An 18,383-nucleotide genomic window follows, 5' to 3' on the forward strand; every position below is an offset into this window, starting at 1 on the left:
CGAAATGGTACATGTAATAAAACTTTAATTGGCCAAGAAACAATCTGAAAACAGTATCATTAACGTTCTGTCGCGGGTTAAAACCATCCTGCTTAGGTTCCCAGCTATCGCGCGTCTCGAAAGGCAAAGCACACGATCCACTTCGAAGACACACCTCGTACATCTGCCGGAAACCCCCACGGAACTCGAGATCCGGTTTCTGGTTCCACTTAACGCGCACGTCACGACGTAACCAGAAAACGAACGTGCACGTCAATTTCGCCCTCGGAACTTTCTCACTTTCACGCTCGATCCATGAACGAACAACCCCACGACCACGCCAACAATCAAGAAACACGGACAACAGTAGCCTCTAATCGACAAGATTAAAGAACGTAACTCGTCAAGGTGCGTTTAATTAGACACCTCCTTTGATGCCTCTTCTTTTACGATCGGTCCAACGATTCCATGACGAGTCCGATCGTTCTGACAGACCTTTGACAAGGGCGTTAAACTTGTCGTTTTCACTCCACCAAGTTGTATTCGTTTCGAGAATTCTCGGACGAGAGAGTGGAGGCTGGACGCAAATACGACGAGTTAATGACTCGAGACAACGCGTAAGGCTACTGGCAAACGGCCAGAACGGTGAAAATTCTACGAGGAATTGGAATTTTCGTTACTGGATCGGAAAATTCGAGGAGATCGGAGGAGAGGCTAGCGAACGTGGCCGAAGGAACGGCCACGGCACAGCTTATTGCGCCGCTTTTGCGTCCAAGCGGCAACCTTCGACCGGCCAGCACTTCTGGCTGTTTATCTCGTTTCGAATATGCGACCAACCGGACGTCACCGTGTTGGCAGAGAAAGATTAGGATCCAAGTGGGAACGGATTTGCAAAAATAGGCACGAGGAACTTGCCTCGATTTTACGACGCTATACTCTTCGTTTTAAGCGCTACCGAACAACCAAACCAATTTACCGCTATTCTATTCGTCTTTGAAATGAAACGTTAAATGATTTTTATATGAAACCAGCAAATATATAATCGGTGAAATTTTCGCTGAACAGTGACGAACAAAACACAACAAAAAATATTGACTAAATTTTCTTGCAAAATGCTGCGCAAATCGGCGAAGCTTAACAATTTCCTATTCAATTTACCTGTAAGATAATTTTCAAATTAAAGTAAAGTTCAGATTTAGACCAGAATTTATCGATGGAAATGAAACTTTTTCGTAAGACGCTTTCCGAGAAAAAGAAAATTGTAAATTTATCATACGCGTGTATTAGACCGATTCTGTACTAACTTAAACACGTTCAAACTCTATTTTCTCCAATATTAAGTCTTAAAAGGGAAAAATCGTATTGCAGGTTTTCGACTTATCTTTACACGTAGAATGACCTCCAATCGATTGTTATTTAGTCGTGTCCGGTTTAGAATTATCCAGGCGAAAAAATACTCGATAAATTTTTTAACTCGATTTTCTCGAAAACCAAGCCGAGAATGAAAAAATTTTATCCTATATTTTTTCCCTTACTTTTCCACGAGGAATCACGTTGTTTCCGCTTTTACACGTTATTCGGTCGGACCCCGTGTAATCAATTAAATTAAACTTGCCACGATTTTACCACGCTCTTCTTCGTTTTAAATAATTTCTATCAAACTGAATAACTAGATAAATTTCGAAAGATTCAAATAGATAATCAAATGAAATCGTCATTGGAATAAAAAGTAGAAAATCGATTCGATCTCGATTTCACTGTTCATTTCGGTTTATGGGGTCGATTGGACGCGTCGAAACTTTCCTAGAAACATCGTGACTGATTTCAGTAACCGAATGAACGGATAGAATCCAACCCTTCGAGCGATAACCTTTTTCAACTATTCTATTTTCTCGTCGATAAAAAGTAGACCTAGATTTAAGTGCTTTATCGCTAAATTCCAATTCAGCGGCAGCAATTAAATCAAAAAGGAAATCGCACCACTTATTGGAAATTCGTAATCGCGAAGAAAAAAGTCGAAGAATTCGTAAGAACTTCGTAAATTCGCGTCACAGTTACAGTTTCGTGAGAATCTAAATAACAGAATAACAAAAAAGAAACAACGACAAAATAACAAAAATTAAGGAAAATTAAGTTCTATAATCTTCAACTATAAGTAATAATCGGTAATTTTGAATTAATATTTAATTCGAAATTAAAATCGCTTGATCATTCATTCCAGATAAATCGCAAAACACGATGAAATAAGTCGAATAAAATTTAAACGAATAAGTAAAAGTATTTTCATGATTAAACTCGTTCTTCCCTATATTAATTTTCCAAGTTAAAAATAGATCAGCCGGTATTTAATAGAAATGCTAGTAGAAAGAAAAAAGATATCAAAGTCACGCTCGACGATTTTATTTTCCACCACCTTTAATCATCATCGAATTTTTCTAAGCCAAATATTTAGTTATTCCGGTTGGATCTAGTCACGTACTGGGGAAAAATCCAATCACCTTGAAGTAAGAACGATAGCAATCGCATGATACCTCGACACTGTCTCGCGCGAGAACAAACAAGTATTTTTATTTGTTGAAAGTACTATTTACTCCGAAGAAGGAAACAAATGGGCGCGTTGATTGTGTTTGTACTACGAATTATCAAATTGGGAAGAAACGCCATAAAACGATTCTTTGAAGAAAGCAGAATGCCTTTATTAACGTGGATCAAGCTTAATAACATATCAAATAATTTATCTAATTTATTTAGCGATCTTCGTCTATAAAAAAAAAAATATCCTCTACCGATACAGTTGTTTATGTAAATTAATAAATTTGTTTTAAATTATTGAAATAATTAACGTCCATATAATTTTCAATATCGTAAATTCTGCTTCGATTAATCGAATTAACGCAACATCAATGGAATATATTTAAACATCAACTGTTTATATTTGAAATATTATTTGCTCGCGAGAAAAGAGAGTTTTACGGTTTATCGATTTCGTCTAAAACATAACGATTATTAATAAATTACTAATACGGGACGTCTCGGCCGTAAACGATCAAACTTCGCCTGTATGTTCTAGAAGGGTAGAAAGGAGGTAAAAATGTTACATAAACATGGATCTGCAGACGTTTTACCAAAGAGTTGTAAGATATAATATACGAAACCTAAAAGCAAATGGACGAATATCATCGCGAAAGATGGAAAACATATCGAACGAGCTAAATTATACAAAGTGAAACTCTCTGGAAAGTTCGACATGATCTCGAAACAGAATGTTACAGCGGCTGTTTTAATGAACGTTATTACCATATCGATTGTTCTAGTGAAAATTCGGCCCGGTTAATCGTGCCTTCGTCATCGACGGTGCACACACGCCTCCATAATACCCTCTAGAAGGTAATTAAATATAACGACCCTTAGTACGTGTAAATTTAATTAGCAGCTGCTGAGCCATATTAAATGCAATGAACAGCTGAAGTCGTAGTCCTGTTTGGTCGCAATCACTGAAACGGAATAACGAACTAAAGAGGCTATTACACGTTACCTATCCCTTGTATAATCTTCGCTAGACTAATTAATTCATATATTAAACATTGTTTTTTAAAACATATCCATCGATAATATCCTTGAAACACGACTCGTTTAATCGATTTAATCCTCGTGTAATTCTTGCAAATTAGCTTTGACTAAATACCCAGGCAAGTGGATTCGAGCAGACAGTACGTAACAATTCCTTCGAATAAACGGGATTATTACGATACGATGGAATTTTATTCGAATTATGTTCCGAACGTTTGCTCTGGATGTTGCGTATAGTTTACAAATCGTTAATTCATTCAACGATAAATCCTATTTGTTCTGGTCAAAATTGTAGAAATTTCGGTGCATTATGTGCTTTCTTACGAAAACATCAAAAATTGAGATACGTTGCTAATAAAAGTTAGATGGTCGTCAAAACCTGAAAATCTTGTGTCGTAGAAGCGTTGAACCTCCGTCGTCAAATGGATCTCTGGGGAAAACGATGAAAACGCAGACGACTACAATTCGTGTTACAAATGATTATATTTCACTTTATGTTACAAAAAGAATCTCTAATGCGGGTAATGTCCCGATTTTATAGTTTAATAACGTTCAACTTCAGCTCACCACGCTCGTGGCCTGAACATTCTGCGCTGTCGTTACACGTTTCTTCACCCGGTAAATAAGTATCGCTGAACATCTACTTAGTATCTACTATCGATATCGTCTGGTTAACACGAGCGACGCCCTCGTCTGATTAACTTCGCAATTATAAGAATAATAAACACGGAGGAGTGGGGGGAGGAGGATGGAAGGAAAAAAGTTACGAATTCGCTACAAACTTTACGGTTGCGATCTTTGATCGATCTCCGTTCTACGATTACACAAGGTTGTCTTACACATAAGATGTTAGGTACGTGTATACACGTCTACGAAGAAAATATACCAAGTTAAATTCTTCGGTATTCGAGTGTCTTATCGTAACGTTGAAACGTCTCTTTTTCGTCTTATGATGGCGTTTTACACTAATGTGCATTTACACTATTTACAAAGACATCGGGTCCATGCACGAGCACGCTGTCGGATTAAAAAGTGCGCTTTCTTTGGTTCTAAACGTCTATCAATGACGAAGGATACAATGTTCAAATAACGTGGAATAATATCATAGAACGTAGGAAGATTACAGACGACGAACGTGATAAGGATTTTTATAGGAGAACACGTTTATTACCACAAAATCGTCTTTTTAGTTAGTTCCAAAGTTAAGTGTCTGTTCCTTCTTTCTATCAAAGATCTTCGAAATACGATTAAAATAACGTTCGTCTCGATGCTTATCACCTTTTGCTTTCGGGAAACTTTGATTTTTCAGCTGTTTTTTGAAAGATCTTCGAACCTAATAGGTTGTTTTAATTGAGATTCTCTTATTTGACAAAAGCGATATCAAAACCAGATAATAAATAAGAGCATACTTCGATATCATGTTTCTCATCTGTAATCCTCGATTGAGTTTGATTTGATATTTTTGATAAAATAGAATCTCTATAAAAATAGCTTTGTGTTTAGCAACAATCTGTGAGCCTTTGTAAACGTTTCGTTTTAAAATTTAGTGAACCATTACGATGCCACTGGAAGATCTAAGAAGAGTCGAGTAATCGTAGACCACATTTTCACGTGGTATATATAAACATCGTTTTACGAAGACGTAGCAAAGCTAACGGAACGAGAGATTGTATAACTTCTAGCTATGAATCACTGTTTTAATTTCACTGCCTAGACTAATCCTATAAGAGTAACTACATATATGCCACTACCTACGTTCCTAGGGAATACAGTCATTATAGTTTTATACCTACTGCTAGCGATTTTACTAAGATCGGATATCAATATCTCTAGTATATCATATTCCAACTATCTGTGGCATCGAAATGCTTCGCTGGTTCAATCAAAAATTTTACCAAATAAAGTAGAACCTTAATCATCCGAACTGATCGCAACGCATTGACGTACCTAATAATCGAATAATTTCAGACGATTCGTGTGAGACGATTATTCGCTCATTCCCAATTATTTTAGAAATATTTAGTTGGCAACTGAGTGATTGGGGATTTTGTCAATACCACCTAATGACGCAATCGCTTAGTTGCCAACCCAATATTAACACGTAAACAAAGACATAAGATTTAGACTGAAAACGTAACGATTTGTGTTGTGCGATGCTACTTAAGAAAGCGTGGATCCAAATTTTCCATCGATCGATATTTCGATCGTCGATCGTTCCGTGGATCGGTGTTCTGATATAATCGAGGTTCTACTTTAAAATCTCAGAAAAGAAAGATGTAAACAAGATATTCGCCTTCGCCATTGAAAGACGTTCTTCTAACGTGAAACGATGAGAAATGGAATCGGTAAAAAAGAACAGATGAAAAATCGATATCTCCTCGACATTTTGACTAAACGTGGACCCTGTTAAGGTGCAAGAAACACACGAACGTCCTCGAAGACGTAAAAGCTCGTACCCATCCTAACCCCATGTATCTTTCTGGTCGACAATAATTTCAGCGCAAGCTACGCAATCGGTTAAATCGCTTAGTCTATGCCGTTTACGGGCTGTAGTCTTATTCGGTACTCGACCGTTTTCTTTTTACTTGCTAACGTTCGTATAATACGATCTAAGCCAAACACGAACACACCACCGCCAGGAAGTCAGCCAGAATTGGGACGCAATCAGAGCTTTTATGGAAGCCTTGAGCAAATCTGCCTGCCAGTTATTCCCGATATCCCATTTTTCTCGATTACCCCGCCGGCAGGTAGACTCTGATGTTTATTGTTTTTTAATAATCCTCTTATTGGATTTTTCTCTTTTTTCTTTTCTTTTTTTCCCCTTTCTCTCTCTCTCGCTCTCGCTCTCTCTCGCTCTTGCTCTTTCTCACTCTCGCTTTCTCTCTCTCTCTCGTTCGCGCGCTCTCCCTCTAAATTTATATCAAATCGTTCTCGATCAACTTTCTCACGAATGTAAAAATATAACGACGTTTGTCTCTTTTGTTCTTTCTTTTACATTCTTCCGTGTTTTTCTTTTTTTTTTCTTTCGTTTTCTTCGACGTTAAACGATATCGATCACTTCGATCGTTTATCTTTCTCTCCTTTCTGTTAACCGTATAAGCTCGATGAAGGACAGACAGAAAGAAATACTCGTTCGTTCGAGAGATTATTTTTAATGCGAATCGCAGACGAATTTTTTAACCCTCGTCCGATAAATGCTGGATCATCGTCACGAACGTCGAACATTTTATTTCGTAGCGAAAAAGACCTTTTTCCGGAAAGGTTCTTTTCTTAACATTGTTTGATTTATTCAATATATCGATACTTTACATCGTAAGATGTACGTGATGCGAAGGTGATAACAGATTTATAACGAAACAAGTGGAAACTATAAACAGGTAAAATTATCGAGCATTTAATCTCTACGTGTATGTATGTATATCCTAACACACGTAACTTGGAGCTTGGTAAAAACGAAATATCTACGTAAGTCAGAATTGCTCCAGCTTTCATCGTCTGAGGGTTAACGAACCATTAATACGATAAAACGTTTCTAAAATGATAGTAATCGTTTAATACCGGTATTGTCGAAATGCATAAGACGATGTTTCTTTTAAACGGTACTAGTTTTAATAAGTGACTCGCACCATTGTGAAAAGTAGAGAACAGACGTTTATATTTGTCTTTTGTATGGACGAAAACAGTTTGAAAATCCTCGATAAATTTCTCCTTTGAAACAACAGTATGGTCAATCGTATTTTTCAATCTACTACATTTGCGGAGCAAAAGAACACGTTTCTACGGATTCTTCCTTTGGGAATTTCAACGGGGTAATGCCTACAAAGAGCTTTGCCGATACATATAATATAAGACGAAGGAACTTTGTGAAGGACGTAAGTACGTGAAGGATAATAAAATCCCTCGAAAGGACAGAATGTCTTTGGCAAAAGTCACTTACAGCTTTGCGCTTCGGCGACCGAATTTCGTTCGTTCGTTTTCTCGTCGGAAAATCTTTGCTTCTCCCATCTCTTCTCATCTTTCATTATGCAAAGAATATACGCGTATAATTATCAAGATAATTAGGTCTCGAATTATGTTAAGAAATTTAGCGTTTTAACCCTTTGAGGAATGTTTCCTTTAAAACAATACGATATATCGCAATTATGTAATAATTATGTATAATATATATATATATATATAATATAATAAAATAAAAGAAAGTATATAACAATTTTATATAATAATTAATGCCATTTAAATAATTCCAGATTTATAGTACTCTATGCTACAGAACGATACGATATTTTTCAATTAAAATCATCAAAAGGATCGATGTGTATGTACCTAAGCTGCGTTTGTTTGCCAAGTGATCACGAGATTTCAACAGCGTTACAGTCAGCTTTATCACAACGGCTTTGTCGATAATACAACGTATCAATATCTGTGTTGATATCGGTATTACTATTCGTATCGAGATCCGTATGAATATTCTGGACGTTACAAATATTTACATCCCAAATTTGTTAAGTATTTTAACAATTGGGTATTCAGGTATTTGAGCACTCGAATACATATGCTTTCAGATACTTGATCTCTCAGTCATTCAGATACTTCGATACCTTGCTACTTGGGTTTCTTAATGTTCAGGTGCATAAGTATATATTTGTATATATGACATTTAAGTGCATGAATATATGGGTGTTTACATACCTGATTATACACAGGTAATTATAACTACTCAAATACTCGAGGATTTATATATATATATATGTGTGTGTGTTATTCATCTCGTAAATAATGCCATTTTACTACAATACGTACGTATGTACGAGTATATTAGATAATCAATCGATAACGTATCATCTCTCATGCCTAAAATTGTTTGTCCATTAACATATCTTTTAATAATTTTCCTATTAAATTTTTAGAAAACCTTTTAATAAAACTCCTCTTACGACGACTTTAAACTCAACTCTCAAACAAATCTCGTTGCTTTATGGAACGATCCAATATTTGCTGAATACTAGAGTACATTAGTAATCGAGTAATTTAATACGTAGATATAAAATATCATATTTGAATATCTAGATGTTCAAATTATTACCTACATAAGCGTGTAGATATGTATTTTAAAGTGCTCGAATACTTCAATACTTGGATACGTCTTGTTATATAATATATGGATTAAAAACTTTAACGATGAAAACGCACTTTGTTCCACAAAGGGTTAATATCATACAACATCCGATAGAAATTATTAGAATTAGTATTTTGCTTCGAAACGATTTCGAATCGCCTTTGGACAGCGCGGACGGCAAGGCGAAAAGTTAAGGACGAATTTCTTTACGTTAAGGACGAAGTCAGAAGGAGAATGTAGTAACTAATAACAGTAAGAATAATCGAGAAAGAAAAGAACATTTTTCTCTAGTTCTTTCCTGGCAGTGGCGTGAAGGGAAGGGAAGGGACGGTGGCTTGAGGCTGGCTCGGTTTATGGACATAAATTAGAACTACCTGTGTCTATCGCACGAACTTCGACTTAACAATGTAGTTTTAAATGGAAAAAAGAAATTAATTTACAATAATGTACGTGTAACTTTCACTTGAACATCTACATAATGAAACTGAGGAGAAAACATATACAGCGAATAAGTAATAGAAATAAAAATGGGAAAATAACATAAAACAAAAACATAATCTTTGAATTTTATTCCATTGATTGTTAGCTAATGTTAACGAAGGGGAAACAAAAACATAAATAATAAGATTTTCCGTCTCTAGTTAAAACCGTAGACACAGGCAATACAATAACTATACGGTATAAATACAATAATAGTGATAACTGATCAATTGATTGATAGTCAATGAACGATCGATAAATTCTCTTTAGGTACTCATCTGGATTCCGCGACGAAGCTGACAGCAATATCGCAATAATTAATATACAATTGTAATGTTGTTAATAATAATAGTAATAATGACAATAATAATAATAATAATAATAACACTAATCATGTTAATAACAAATTTGATTAAAGACGGTTCACAATAAACGTACATGTCACATACATATGCAGGATATACTTCCTTACATAAAAATTTTCACCATGATTCAAAATAAATATTATACTAATAAAAGCGTACGTCTGATAAATACGAAGCATGTATATATAATAAATATTGCCTTTCCAATTAAGGTTGGAGCAGAAGAAACGTTGAAAACTTGCAATTAATATGACTCTCAATAAAAAGCTTGTGAAATTGCACGAATATAATTGCATTTAAATATCCTGCATAATGTACCAAGCACATTATGCTTGTATCTCTACGAAAATATACGCACACACACACGCTCGCGCGCATTTCGATGAATGATTAAAATTTCAATGTAATTAGCGCTGGTAAATCTCGCAGAAACATTAGATGCCCATAAAATACTTTTCTTTTGCTTTTACGAAAATGAAAATTTCGCTTGCATACTGCAACTCAACATCGTACCATTTTATATATACACTCTCCTATTTTTTCTTTTTCATTTATTTTACATTCTGTTTTGACAGAACGAAATGAAAAAAATATGTATGGATATATATATTTCGAGTGCTACAACAAAATAGATTGCAACAAATATACAAATGAACAGGATCCTCTGGCACAATAATTTACTAATAATATTAGTTAGCTTACTAACTAATAATATTATTAAGTAAACTAGAATAGTATTAGTGAAATAACAAGTGACAAGTTGTGAATCATAAACTTCTGTTGCACAAATAGTTTTTATAATTTTACAGTTTTCATTGTTTAAACAGTTTAACTTGGCTTGTTCGCTAAAGAAACTTGTTACTGTTGCGCAAGAGAATTAATTAGCATTGGTAACTTGTAACTAGTGATGGGATCAGCTTCGATATGTGCTTTTAATGCTTATAAATCAGAGTCATATCTAATAGCCAAGGTTCGCTTCATGGGTTTCGAATAGTACTCATAACATGTAATGATTCATTCATTGTACTTGCCAGATATCCGATCTATAGAAGGTATTTTCAAACTCCAGACTGAGTACTCGAGTTTCGAAAATCTACTTACAAGTACATCGATATTAGAATGAATAAATACTCTTACAAGCACTAATCGAATCGTGAGCGTCAGGAAAGCACCGTATATCATATTTATACCTTTGCGAGGCGAATCTACTTCGAATCTGTCGCGTTCAAGTTCGAATCTACTGCGAATCTACGCAAAAGTACTGTTTCCTTTTTTCGAAATGCTTATAAACGATTCAAATTTAGCGAATCACTGTTCAAACCTACTTGTAATGTATTTGAACCCATCACTACTTGTATCTTGTAGCTTGGAAAATTTCGCTAATAATATTAGTTCAATTGTGCAAGGAGGCTCGAAAATTTAAGAAAATAAAAAAGTAGCATGCATATTCATAAATAATATATAGCCACCTTAGATTGCATCTGATAATTAGTTATGTTTCTATCATCAATAACTGTGTCAAGTACTAAAATCCAATATCACTAAAGCAATCATTATGCATTGATCAATACCAAAAAGCACAACTGCTGGTTAAAAAGAAAATGGTTAAAATAGATAAACAGACATAAATTAACAACAATCAAAATTATTAAATAAAATTATAGTGAATGCAATAATATTGCTAATATATATATATATATAATAATAATAATAATAAGCTGCCCAAATTACACAAAATTGATTCGAAGCCTGATTAGGCCAAGTTTTATGAAATACTTCCAAAAGATCCTTTCTCACAAAAATAATAAAATCACAAAATACTATCGTATAATAATACGATGTCAAAAAATGAGTTAAAATGAACTGAAAAACAGTGATTGAAATAAAAGTGTGGAATAAAATATAATAAAACTGTTTTCGCGCAAATGGTAATACTTCTTTGTCACAATCAAAGTATATTAATCTGAGAAACTGCTTGGAGAATGGGTCCCTAATTCTGTTATTCTGCTACTCTGTACTTTTTTTTCTCAACTCTACACGTCTACGACTTTTTTTTCCATTCTACTTTGATTATAAACGATTATAAACTCTACGGTCGCGCACAATAATATTGTCTCTATGGTATGCAATGTAAAGTTCTCGTTTTTCTTTTCCTTTGTCTACCTAAAAACAGTATACGTTCATTTTATCATGCATTCTCCTTAATAGAAAAAACTTACTATATAACCATATGAACCATCCATGCGGAATTATTTCCTGTATGATTACACAATAATACTCAATATCGTACCAAAAGGTAAAAAATATAAATCTAGCTACGAAGAAGAATATACGATTGCTAAACTGTAGAAATAAACACATTTACAATTAAAACTCCACATTTCGTTAAAGAAAGGACAATCGATTAAAAATCAATTCTAGATATCGATAAGCGTGCTACTCACGAGAATCATTGATCGATTCTGCGTGAATAAATCTCCAAGCATAGAATATTTTAGCAACTCTGCAACAATGTCGCCGCATGAAATAAAAATCTTGCACAACAGAAACGCATTCTATGCTTGTTAGACATCTCTACTAACAATATTGGTAACAGGAGGCAGAGATTTCTATCAGTTTCTACGATATGGAGCAACATCGATACAAGAACATATGAACATTTCAAAACTTTTCAAATGTCCTGATCCATGTCCCTTGTAACGCGTATTAGAAAAGCTGTTCTTCGCAACGAGAACAATCTTTAGTCTCTCAACCTTATCAGATGGAGTCGAAATTTGTAAAAATATTCACACGACATAATATATCCATAATCCTACTCTATATTTGTAGTAAATTACACGATGAAAAAAATGTTTGTAATGCTAACTTGTTTCCCTGTTCTGCTACTGTGGTAAAAAGTAATCTTGAGCAAGCATAGCTACATTTTTTCTGTAGGAATGCAGATAATGTGACAATAAACGATAAAAAAAAAAGAAAAGTTTAAAATCCTCGTTTTTCTCAGAACAGCTTGCTCCACATCTTCATCATTTTCTAGAAGAAATCTCTGCCTAAATGAGGACGGTTCGTCTGTTGCGACATTCGCATTCTACCTCGTCCATTTGCACTAGTGGCGTGTCTTCGAGTATTCCGTAATTCTCGATCGACCTCCAGTTCCTCCAATTTCATAGTCAAAACGAGTTTTTGCTGCACAGCCAGACGTAACAGGGAGTTCAATGTTTTTCTATCGTCTTCTGCAGCGGCTAATTGACGTTGGAGCTCGTCAACTTGTGTCACATATTCTTCGCAACGTGCGGCAAACATCGCACGCAAACCTGAGAAGTGTGGTTAGCAGGTATTAACACCAGATACGAAGAAGCACCATAAAGGTAAATATCGAAAGCATGATAAAGAATTAAGAAATAATGCGTTAGTTATATGCAAACGGAAAAATTGTTCGTAAAAATTAACGTAATGAATATGTAGATTTAAGAACTATTTTAAGTATTACAAAGCGATCAAAGCATAGGAAACTCTTCCTCTAATTGTAATAGATATTAATGACCATTCTTTTAGTAAATACAGCCAATTTTAGAAAAAAAGAACATTATTTACATGTTAAGGTAGTAAGTATATTATTAAGATAATAAGTATTGTTTACATATTAATATATATTTTTGCTATGAAATAAAACAGTATTGTTGATAGCAAACTCTTAATGCCACTGCAAAATCAATTGTAGTGCAACTCATTACAAGCAATAAAATGTACACAAATGCTGATAATCGCGATTAGTTTTACGTTAATAAGTTAATATACAAATGTTAGAAACACAAAAAATAGAAAAAAAGGATAAATTAACTATATTCTCAAGTGTCATCTTAAGTATTATTACTCTAAACATAATGTATACATTGTTACAAACTTGAATAAACTTCATAATCAACTTACTTGAGAATGTTGCAGCATTTTCTTTTAACATTCTAAGCTCATTCCTCAGTTTCAACATAGTCTCATTAACGATACTCTTCTCATTTTCATATTTGCCCTTCAAATTCGTAAGTGCTACTTCTGCGGTATTCTTGTTCGATTTAAGCACCGTTCTCAAAGTCGCGATTTGCTCGCGTTTAGCCGATAACAAGGCCTTCAATCTAATTACTTGTTCTTGTAAATCTGCTACTTCCGCCTTGTTCTCATTCACTGAACCTGTGATTTGCAATGAAGAAACGGTATATTATAAATTATGCGTCAATTGAATAAGCAAGTAAAAATTGCGAAATTGCTCAAACTTACCCTCGCAAACGTTACAGACGTTCGACTGCATTCCTTTAACTTTGGAAAGTTCGATCGTATGCTCTACGGCACTTCGAAGGTGTTTTATTTGATCCATCGCAGTTTCTATATGTTTGGCGACTTCTTTCGCTTTACTCAGACTTTCTAAGTCTTTAATTTGAATGTCGGTTTTAAACAAAGTTCGACACCATTCTATCTTTCCATTCTCTTCTTCCTTCTCTGGGACGATCTTCTCGTGATCGAGGACCACCCGTGAAGGAATTTCTCCATTAACAGTGCAAACATGATGATAAAGTTGCGCTAATTCGTCAGAGATATTTTGCAAATCGTTTTGTGCAGAATCAAGAAAACCACCAGCTTCCACTGCAAGTTTTGAGAGAATAGAAATATCGGATTCGAGTTGTATGCTTCTCTGTTCTGTATCTAAAAGCTGAAATACAATAAATAATCTTTATATTCGTATTAACTTTATTTCCCAAAAATAATACTATTTTTATCATTTGCTGTATATTCATTGCGATTTTATATACAGAGTGTTTCCCGTCTTACCCAACAGACACATAATCTACAAATAATAATTGCAGACACATAATCTACAAATAAAAATAAGGAGAGAATGTTATATAAGGTTTAAGCGTAATCACTTTATTGCAAAGTTGCAAGCAAATATTTAACATAACGTGAACAAACTAAACATTTGCAGAATCAATTAATCATGACAATAAATAAAATTCTGAATAAATCTGCAATTAATAAATTCCATTATATATCGATATCAAGTTTGTATTAACAAACGAGGGTATCTTAAAATGAGAAATTAATTTTTAAGAGATTATCATCAACAATATTAGCTATGTGAATAATCTCAAAATGTCACATAAAAGGAACGAAAACATAATCAACCTTTCATATTCTATAATACTGAACTCATTGCTATATATATATATATCATGTAGCATTAAATATTTGTAATATACTTTATAAAATATTTGTAATATACTTTATAAAATATTTGTAATATACTAAAAATAATATAACTTTGTAGCAAAGCAAAACTTTATATACCACCTCTTTATTATTTTCACTTCTAGATTATAGTTTTATAGCTCGTCGAATAAGAAAGGGAACACTCTGTGTAATATCAGTTTTAAAAACTTCGAGTACAAAATTAGATTGTTTACATATCAAGAAAACAGTACTTGGCAATTGAAATAATTTTTGCAAGACTGTACAAGATTGTATATGTATAGAATGTCTGTTTGAACATCGTGCAAACAGGCTCTGTGAATCTGACTCATGCTACGTTAGATGCAAGTAGAAACGAATAGAAGGAGAGTATTCATTGAATTTTTGTTCCTAAGCACATTCTATTTTAAAGCCACAGTGCATAGCGATTGAGATCCGTACATTTATTCGGGCATTCGATAAAAGAACATTCAAATAGACGCTAATGTGTCAACTCGTTTGTGAAAACAAATGCTAATACATATAAAATTTGTGATAAAATTCACAAAGGAGTTTATAATTTGTGATATGATATATTCGTCAGTAGCCATAGGAATATGTATAGTTAAATATATGAAATTATCAAAAGCAACGATGAGTTGTTAGGACACTGAAAAGCAATCTGTACGGATCATTAAAGGAGCCAAAAGACAAGTTGTTATTATAATAATTGGTAAATACGTCAAAGGGACCACACGTTCCAACCTTTTCTCGAAGGCTCTTCTCTGACTCGGGGATCTGAAATGCCATAATTTCTATTCAAAGTCTAAATTTTGAATATTAAATGTCATTGTGTCAGAGTCACAGTTTATTGTTGTTATTTACATGTACCAAATTTTTCATCAATGAAAATTTATTAGATTACCGACTTACATTTCTGTTCTTCATAATAGTTGCCGCAATGTTGCTGTTTATAAATTTGTAAGACAAGAGGCATTATACAAAAATGAAAAAAAATTAAATGAACGATAATAAAAAGGTAAAAATAAGGAGGATGAAATAAAAAATGAAAACAGTGGCAAAATATTATGTACCTTGTTTCTAAGATTTGTTAATTCTGTACGCAGTTGTTGAGTTGAATCAGATATAGTTAAACCATTTTCTAAGTCAGCCAGATCCTTTTGTAGTTGATTCACTTCACGCGCGGACATAGTGCTCCATTGATGATACTGCATTATCGCCTAAAATAAAACACAAGATTGATACATCAAGTGCCAGATATTATAATACAAGAAATTGAAAACAATTTATTTCAGTATATTTTGTATATATACCTGATTCAACTTATCTAATGTTGTTTCTTCAGTTTGTTTTTCAGGTAACTTGGAGTGAAGGTGATGTAATGACTGCACATGAGCTGCTAGTTGCACTATACGCGCAACAAAGGACTGTAATTCATTCTGGCTTTTCTCAACTGCATATTGCGACTCCCGCAAATTTTGCGTAAGATGAGCTTTCTCAGATTCTGCTAATTCTAATTGTTTTTCTAATTTCTTCAATTCATTCAAATGAATCTCAGAGAATAAGTCAACTTGTTTATCAGTAGCAGAAGTCCCTGGTTCTTGAGTTTTTAAGTCTGCTTCAATTCTACGTAATGCAGGAGAATCATCTTCCCCATCACTACATATTGTTTGATCTTCTGTAATTCCTCTAATAGAAAGTGCAAGATTGCTAAGATTATAAATTGATTCACTATTAATTCTTTGATCCAACTCCTTCTTAAGAGCATATTTTGCTTCGCGCTCAGCTTGTAAAGATTCAAGCGCTTCTTCCATTTGCTTCTCAGCAATCTTTTTTAAATTTGTTAATTCTTCAACTTGACTATTTAGAAGTTCCACCTCTTCTGTCAATCTCCTTATTTCATGTTTGGCACCTTCAAATTCTACTTGACTGGATCTTAAACCAGACACTTGTTTCTGTAATGAAATATTCTCATCTTCCAATTCCGAATAGTCCTGGAGAAGTCGAGCTTCTCGAAATCTACATTCACGTAACATAGTACGTAAGGATTTCCTTTCTGCCTCTGCTTGTTGATGATCTTTTCCAACTTCTTCACGTTCTTGCAACGCATGATCACGTTCTGCTTGCACAAGTTCCAATTCATGACGTAACTAGATAAAATAATATCAAACGATAAACGTATGTACATCATAGAAATTGTCATTGTTATGTCTTTTAAAAATATCACATACCTGTTTGGCTTCATTTTCCAATTCGATGATCTGTGTCTGAAGAGATGTTTCTCTCGCAGCACTTTCGCTAAGAAGAGTCTCTTCTTGTTCTATACCACTTTTGGTAGTTAATTTTGTGGTTGTCTGAAATTTTGCTAAAGCCTAGAAGAATATAAAAAATAATTATTTGCGTAAAAAGACTTAATTCAACTAATACCACTTTGAAATTAGAAACTATCTTGATTATAGCAATAAATTTCATACTAATATGCTATCTAATTCAATTAATGCACATTTAATTGCCTTACTAAAGCACGCGGTAATTAATGCCCGATAATCATGGTCTGATTTGCGAGAAACATATGTTAGAGAAATGGAAAATTAAAAATGCAAGTAATCGTTCCAAAAATTTTCGATAAAGTGACAATTAGGTAATTCACGTGTACCAAAATATGAAAGGTAATTGAACTAACCTCTTGCGTGATTTCTAGCTCGTGTTTCGTGTTTTCGTAGAGGGCCTCGAGATCGTTGCATCTTTGTTGTAGGGCGGACTTCTCCTCGAGCAAAGCGAGACCGTATTGAGCAGATTGTATTTTTTCCGTAGAAGCTAAATCTAGTTCCCGTGATAACCTTTCGATCTCGATCCTGAGTTCCTCTATCGTGACTCCTTCTGTCGTGGCCATTGCTGTGCGCACCGTTTAAGATCAGTTTGCTCCTTTTTCCGTCGAATGCTTTCTCGTCGTTACCGCAAATAAATCGGAGCATCGGCGGTCGTAATGTATTTTGAACGTCAAGGCATCATGCGAATGTTCGTGATGCTATTTTCTTGGCGTGCCCACTTCCCAAAGTCTCACATCTTCCGAATATTCACGACCGTTTGACAGACGTGAGATTAAGGTGAGAGGGCACGGGAAACTCACACAAACCGGATACATATTCCTATACATGTTCCACGTTCCTAGATTCTTATTTCGTTATTCCACCGTTCCGTTCTGTTATACCATCAACATGACATTGTCATTTTTTTAGCGATCGGAATTTTAATAACTTCCTCCAATTCTGGACGAAGAGATTTTTTTTCTTACAATCAATTTTTTAAACATTTCAAATATATAGCGAATGAAATTCATTTATACCAAATGATAAAATTATTCATTCTTTTCAAAAGATATCTTTTAGATTTTCATATACATATGAAAACTTAAGGTACATAAATATTTTAGTTGAAAAATTTTTGGCAATATTGTAAGTTTTAGTAGATTATCATTGTAAATAAATAATTTAAGTGTTTACATGTGTACAGTTTTTTACTACCTTTTGAAACTCGATTCCTTTTCCCAAGACTGTAACATTTATTACTCAATTTTAAAGTTTTATAAAGATGTATATAATTATTTAAACTGCGACACAAAACGAATAAAATTAAAA

The 18,383-nt window shown here is 34.1% G+C and overlaps 1 protein-coding gene across 3 annotated transcripts; it reads right to left on the reverse strand.

Moving 5' to 3' along the window:
• Positions 1-4,013: 4,013 nt before the first annotated feature.
• LOC100646788 (protein bicaudal D) lies at positions 4,014-17,891 on the reverse strand. 3 transcript variants are annotated; one of them, XM_048408605.1, is made up of 8 exons: positions 17,429-17,891; positions 16,977-17,117; positions 16,059-16,895; positions 15,819-15,965; positions 15,466-15,522; positions 13,780-14,209; positions 13,438-13,692; positions 4,014-12,821 (listed from the first exon to the last, which is right to left on the reverse strand). In XM_048408605.1, exons 1-8 carry the CDS (start codon positions 17,636-17,638, stop codon positions 12,541-12,543), a joined length of 2,358 nt encoding a protein of 785 aa, XP_048264562.1. In that variant the 5' UTR covers positions 17,639-17,891; the 3' UTR covers positions 4,014-12,540. The 3 variants fall into 3 exon arrangements, with proteins under 3 accessions (XP_048264562.1, XP_048264563.1, XP_012167676.2); XM_048408606.1 differs by having other exon boundaries at positions 15,490-15,522; positions 17,429-17,890; XM_012312286.3 differs by lacking the exon at positions 15,466-15,522 and having other exon boundaries at positions 17,429-17,890.
• Positions 17,892-18,383: the final 492 nt, after the last annotated feature.

This window comes from Bombus terrestris, chromosome 9 (genome assembly GCF_910591885.1).
Source record: "Bombus terrestris chromosome 9, iyBomTerr1.2, whole genome shotgun sequence".
Taxonomy (NCBI): Eukaryota; Metazoa; Arthropoda; class Insecta; order Hymenoptera; family Apidae; genus Bombus; species Bombus terrestris.

Excerpts from the sequence above, each read along its gene's own strand:
- LOC100646788 (XM_048408605.1), bottom strand. The coding sequence starts at position 17,638 with ATGGCCACGACAGAAGGAGTCACGATAGAGGAACTCAGGATCGAGATC. Across the intron at positions 13,693-13,779 it reads CGTCTGTAACGTTTGCGAGG|GTTCAGTGAATGAGAACAAG; the intron begins GTAAGTTTGAGC and ends TGCAAATCACAG. Across the intron at positions 12,822-13,437 it reads AAATGCTGCAACATTCTCAA|GTTTGCGTGCGATGTTTGCC; the intron begins GTAAGTTGATTA and ends CACACTTCTCAG.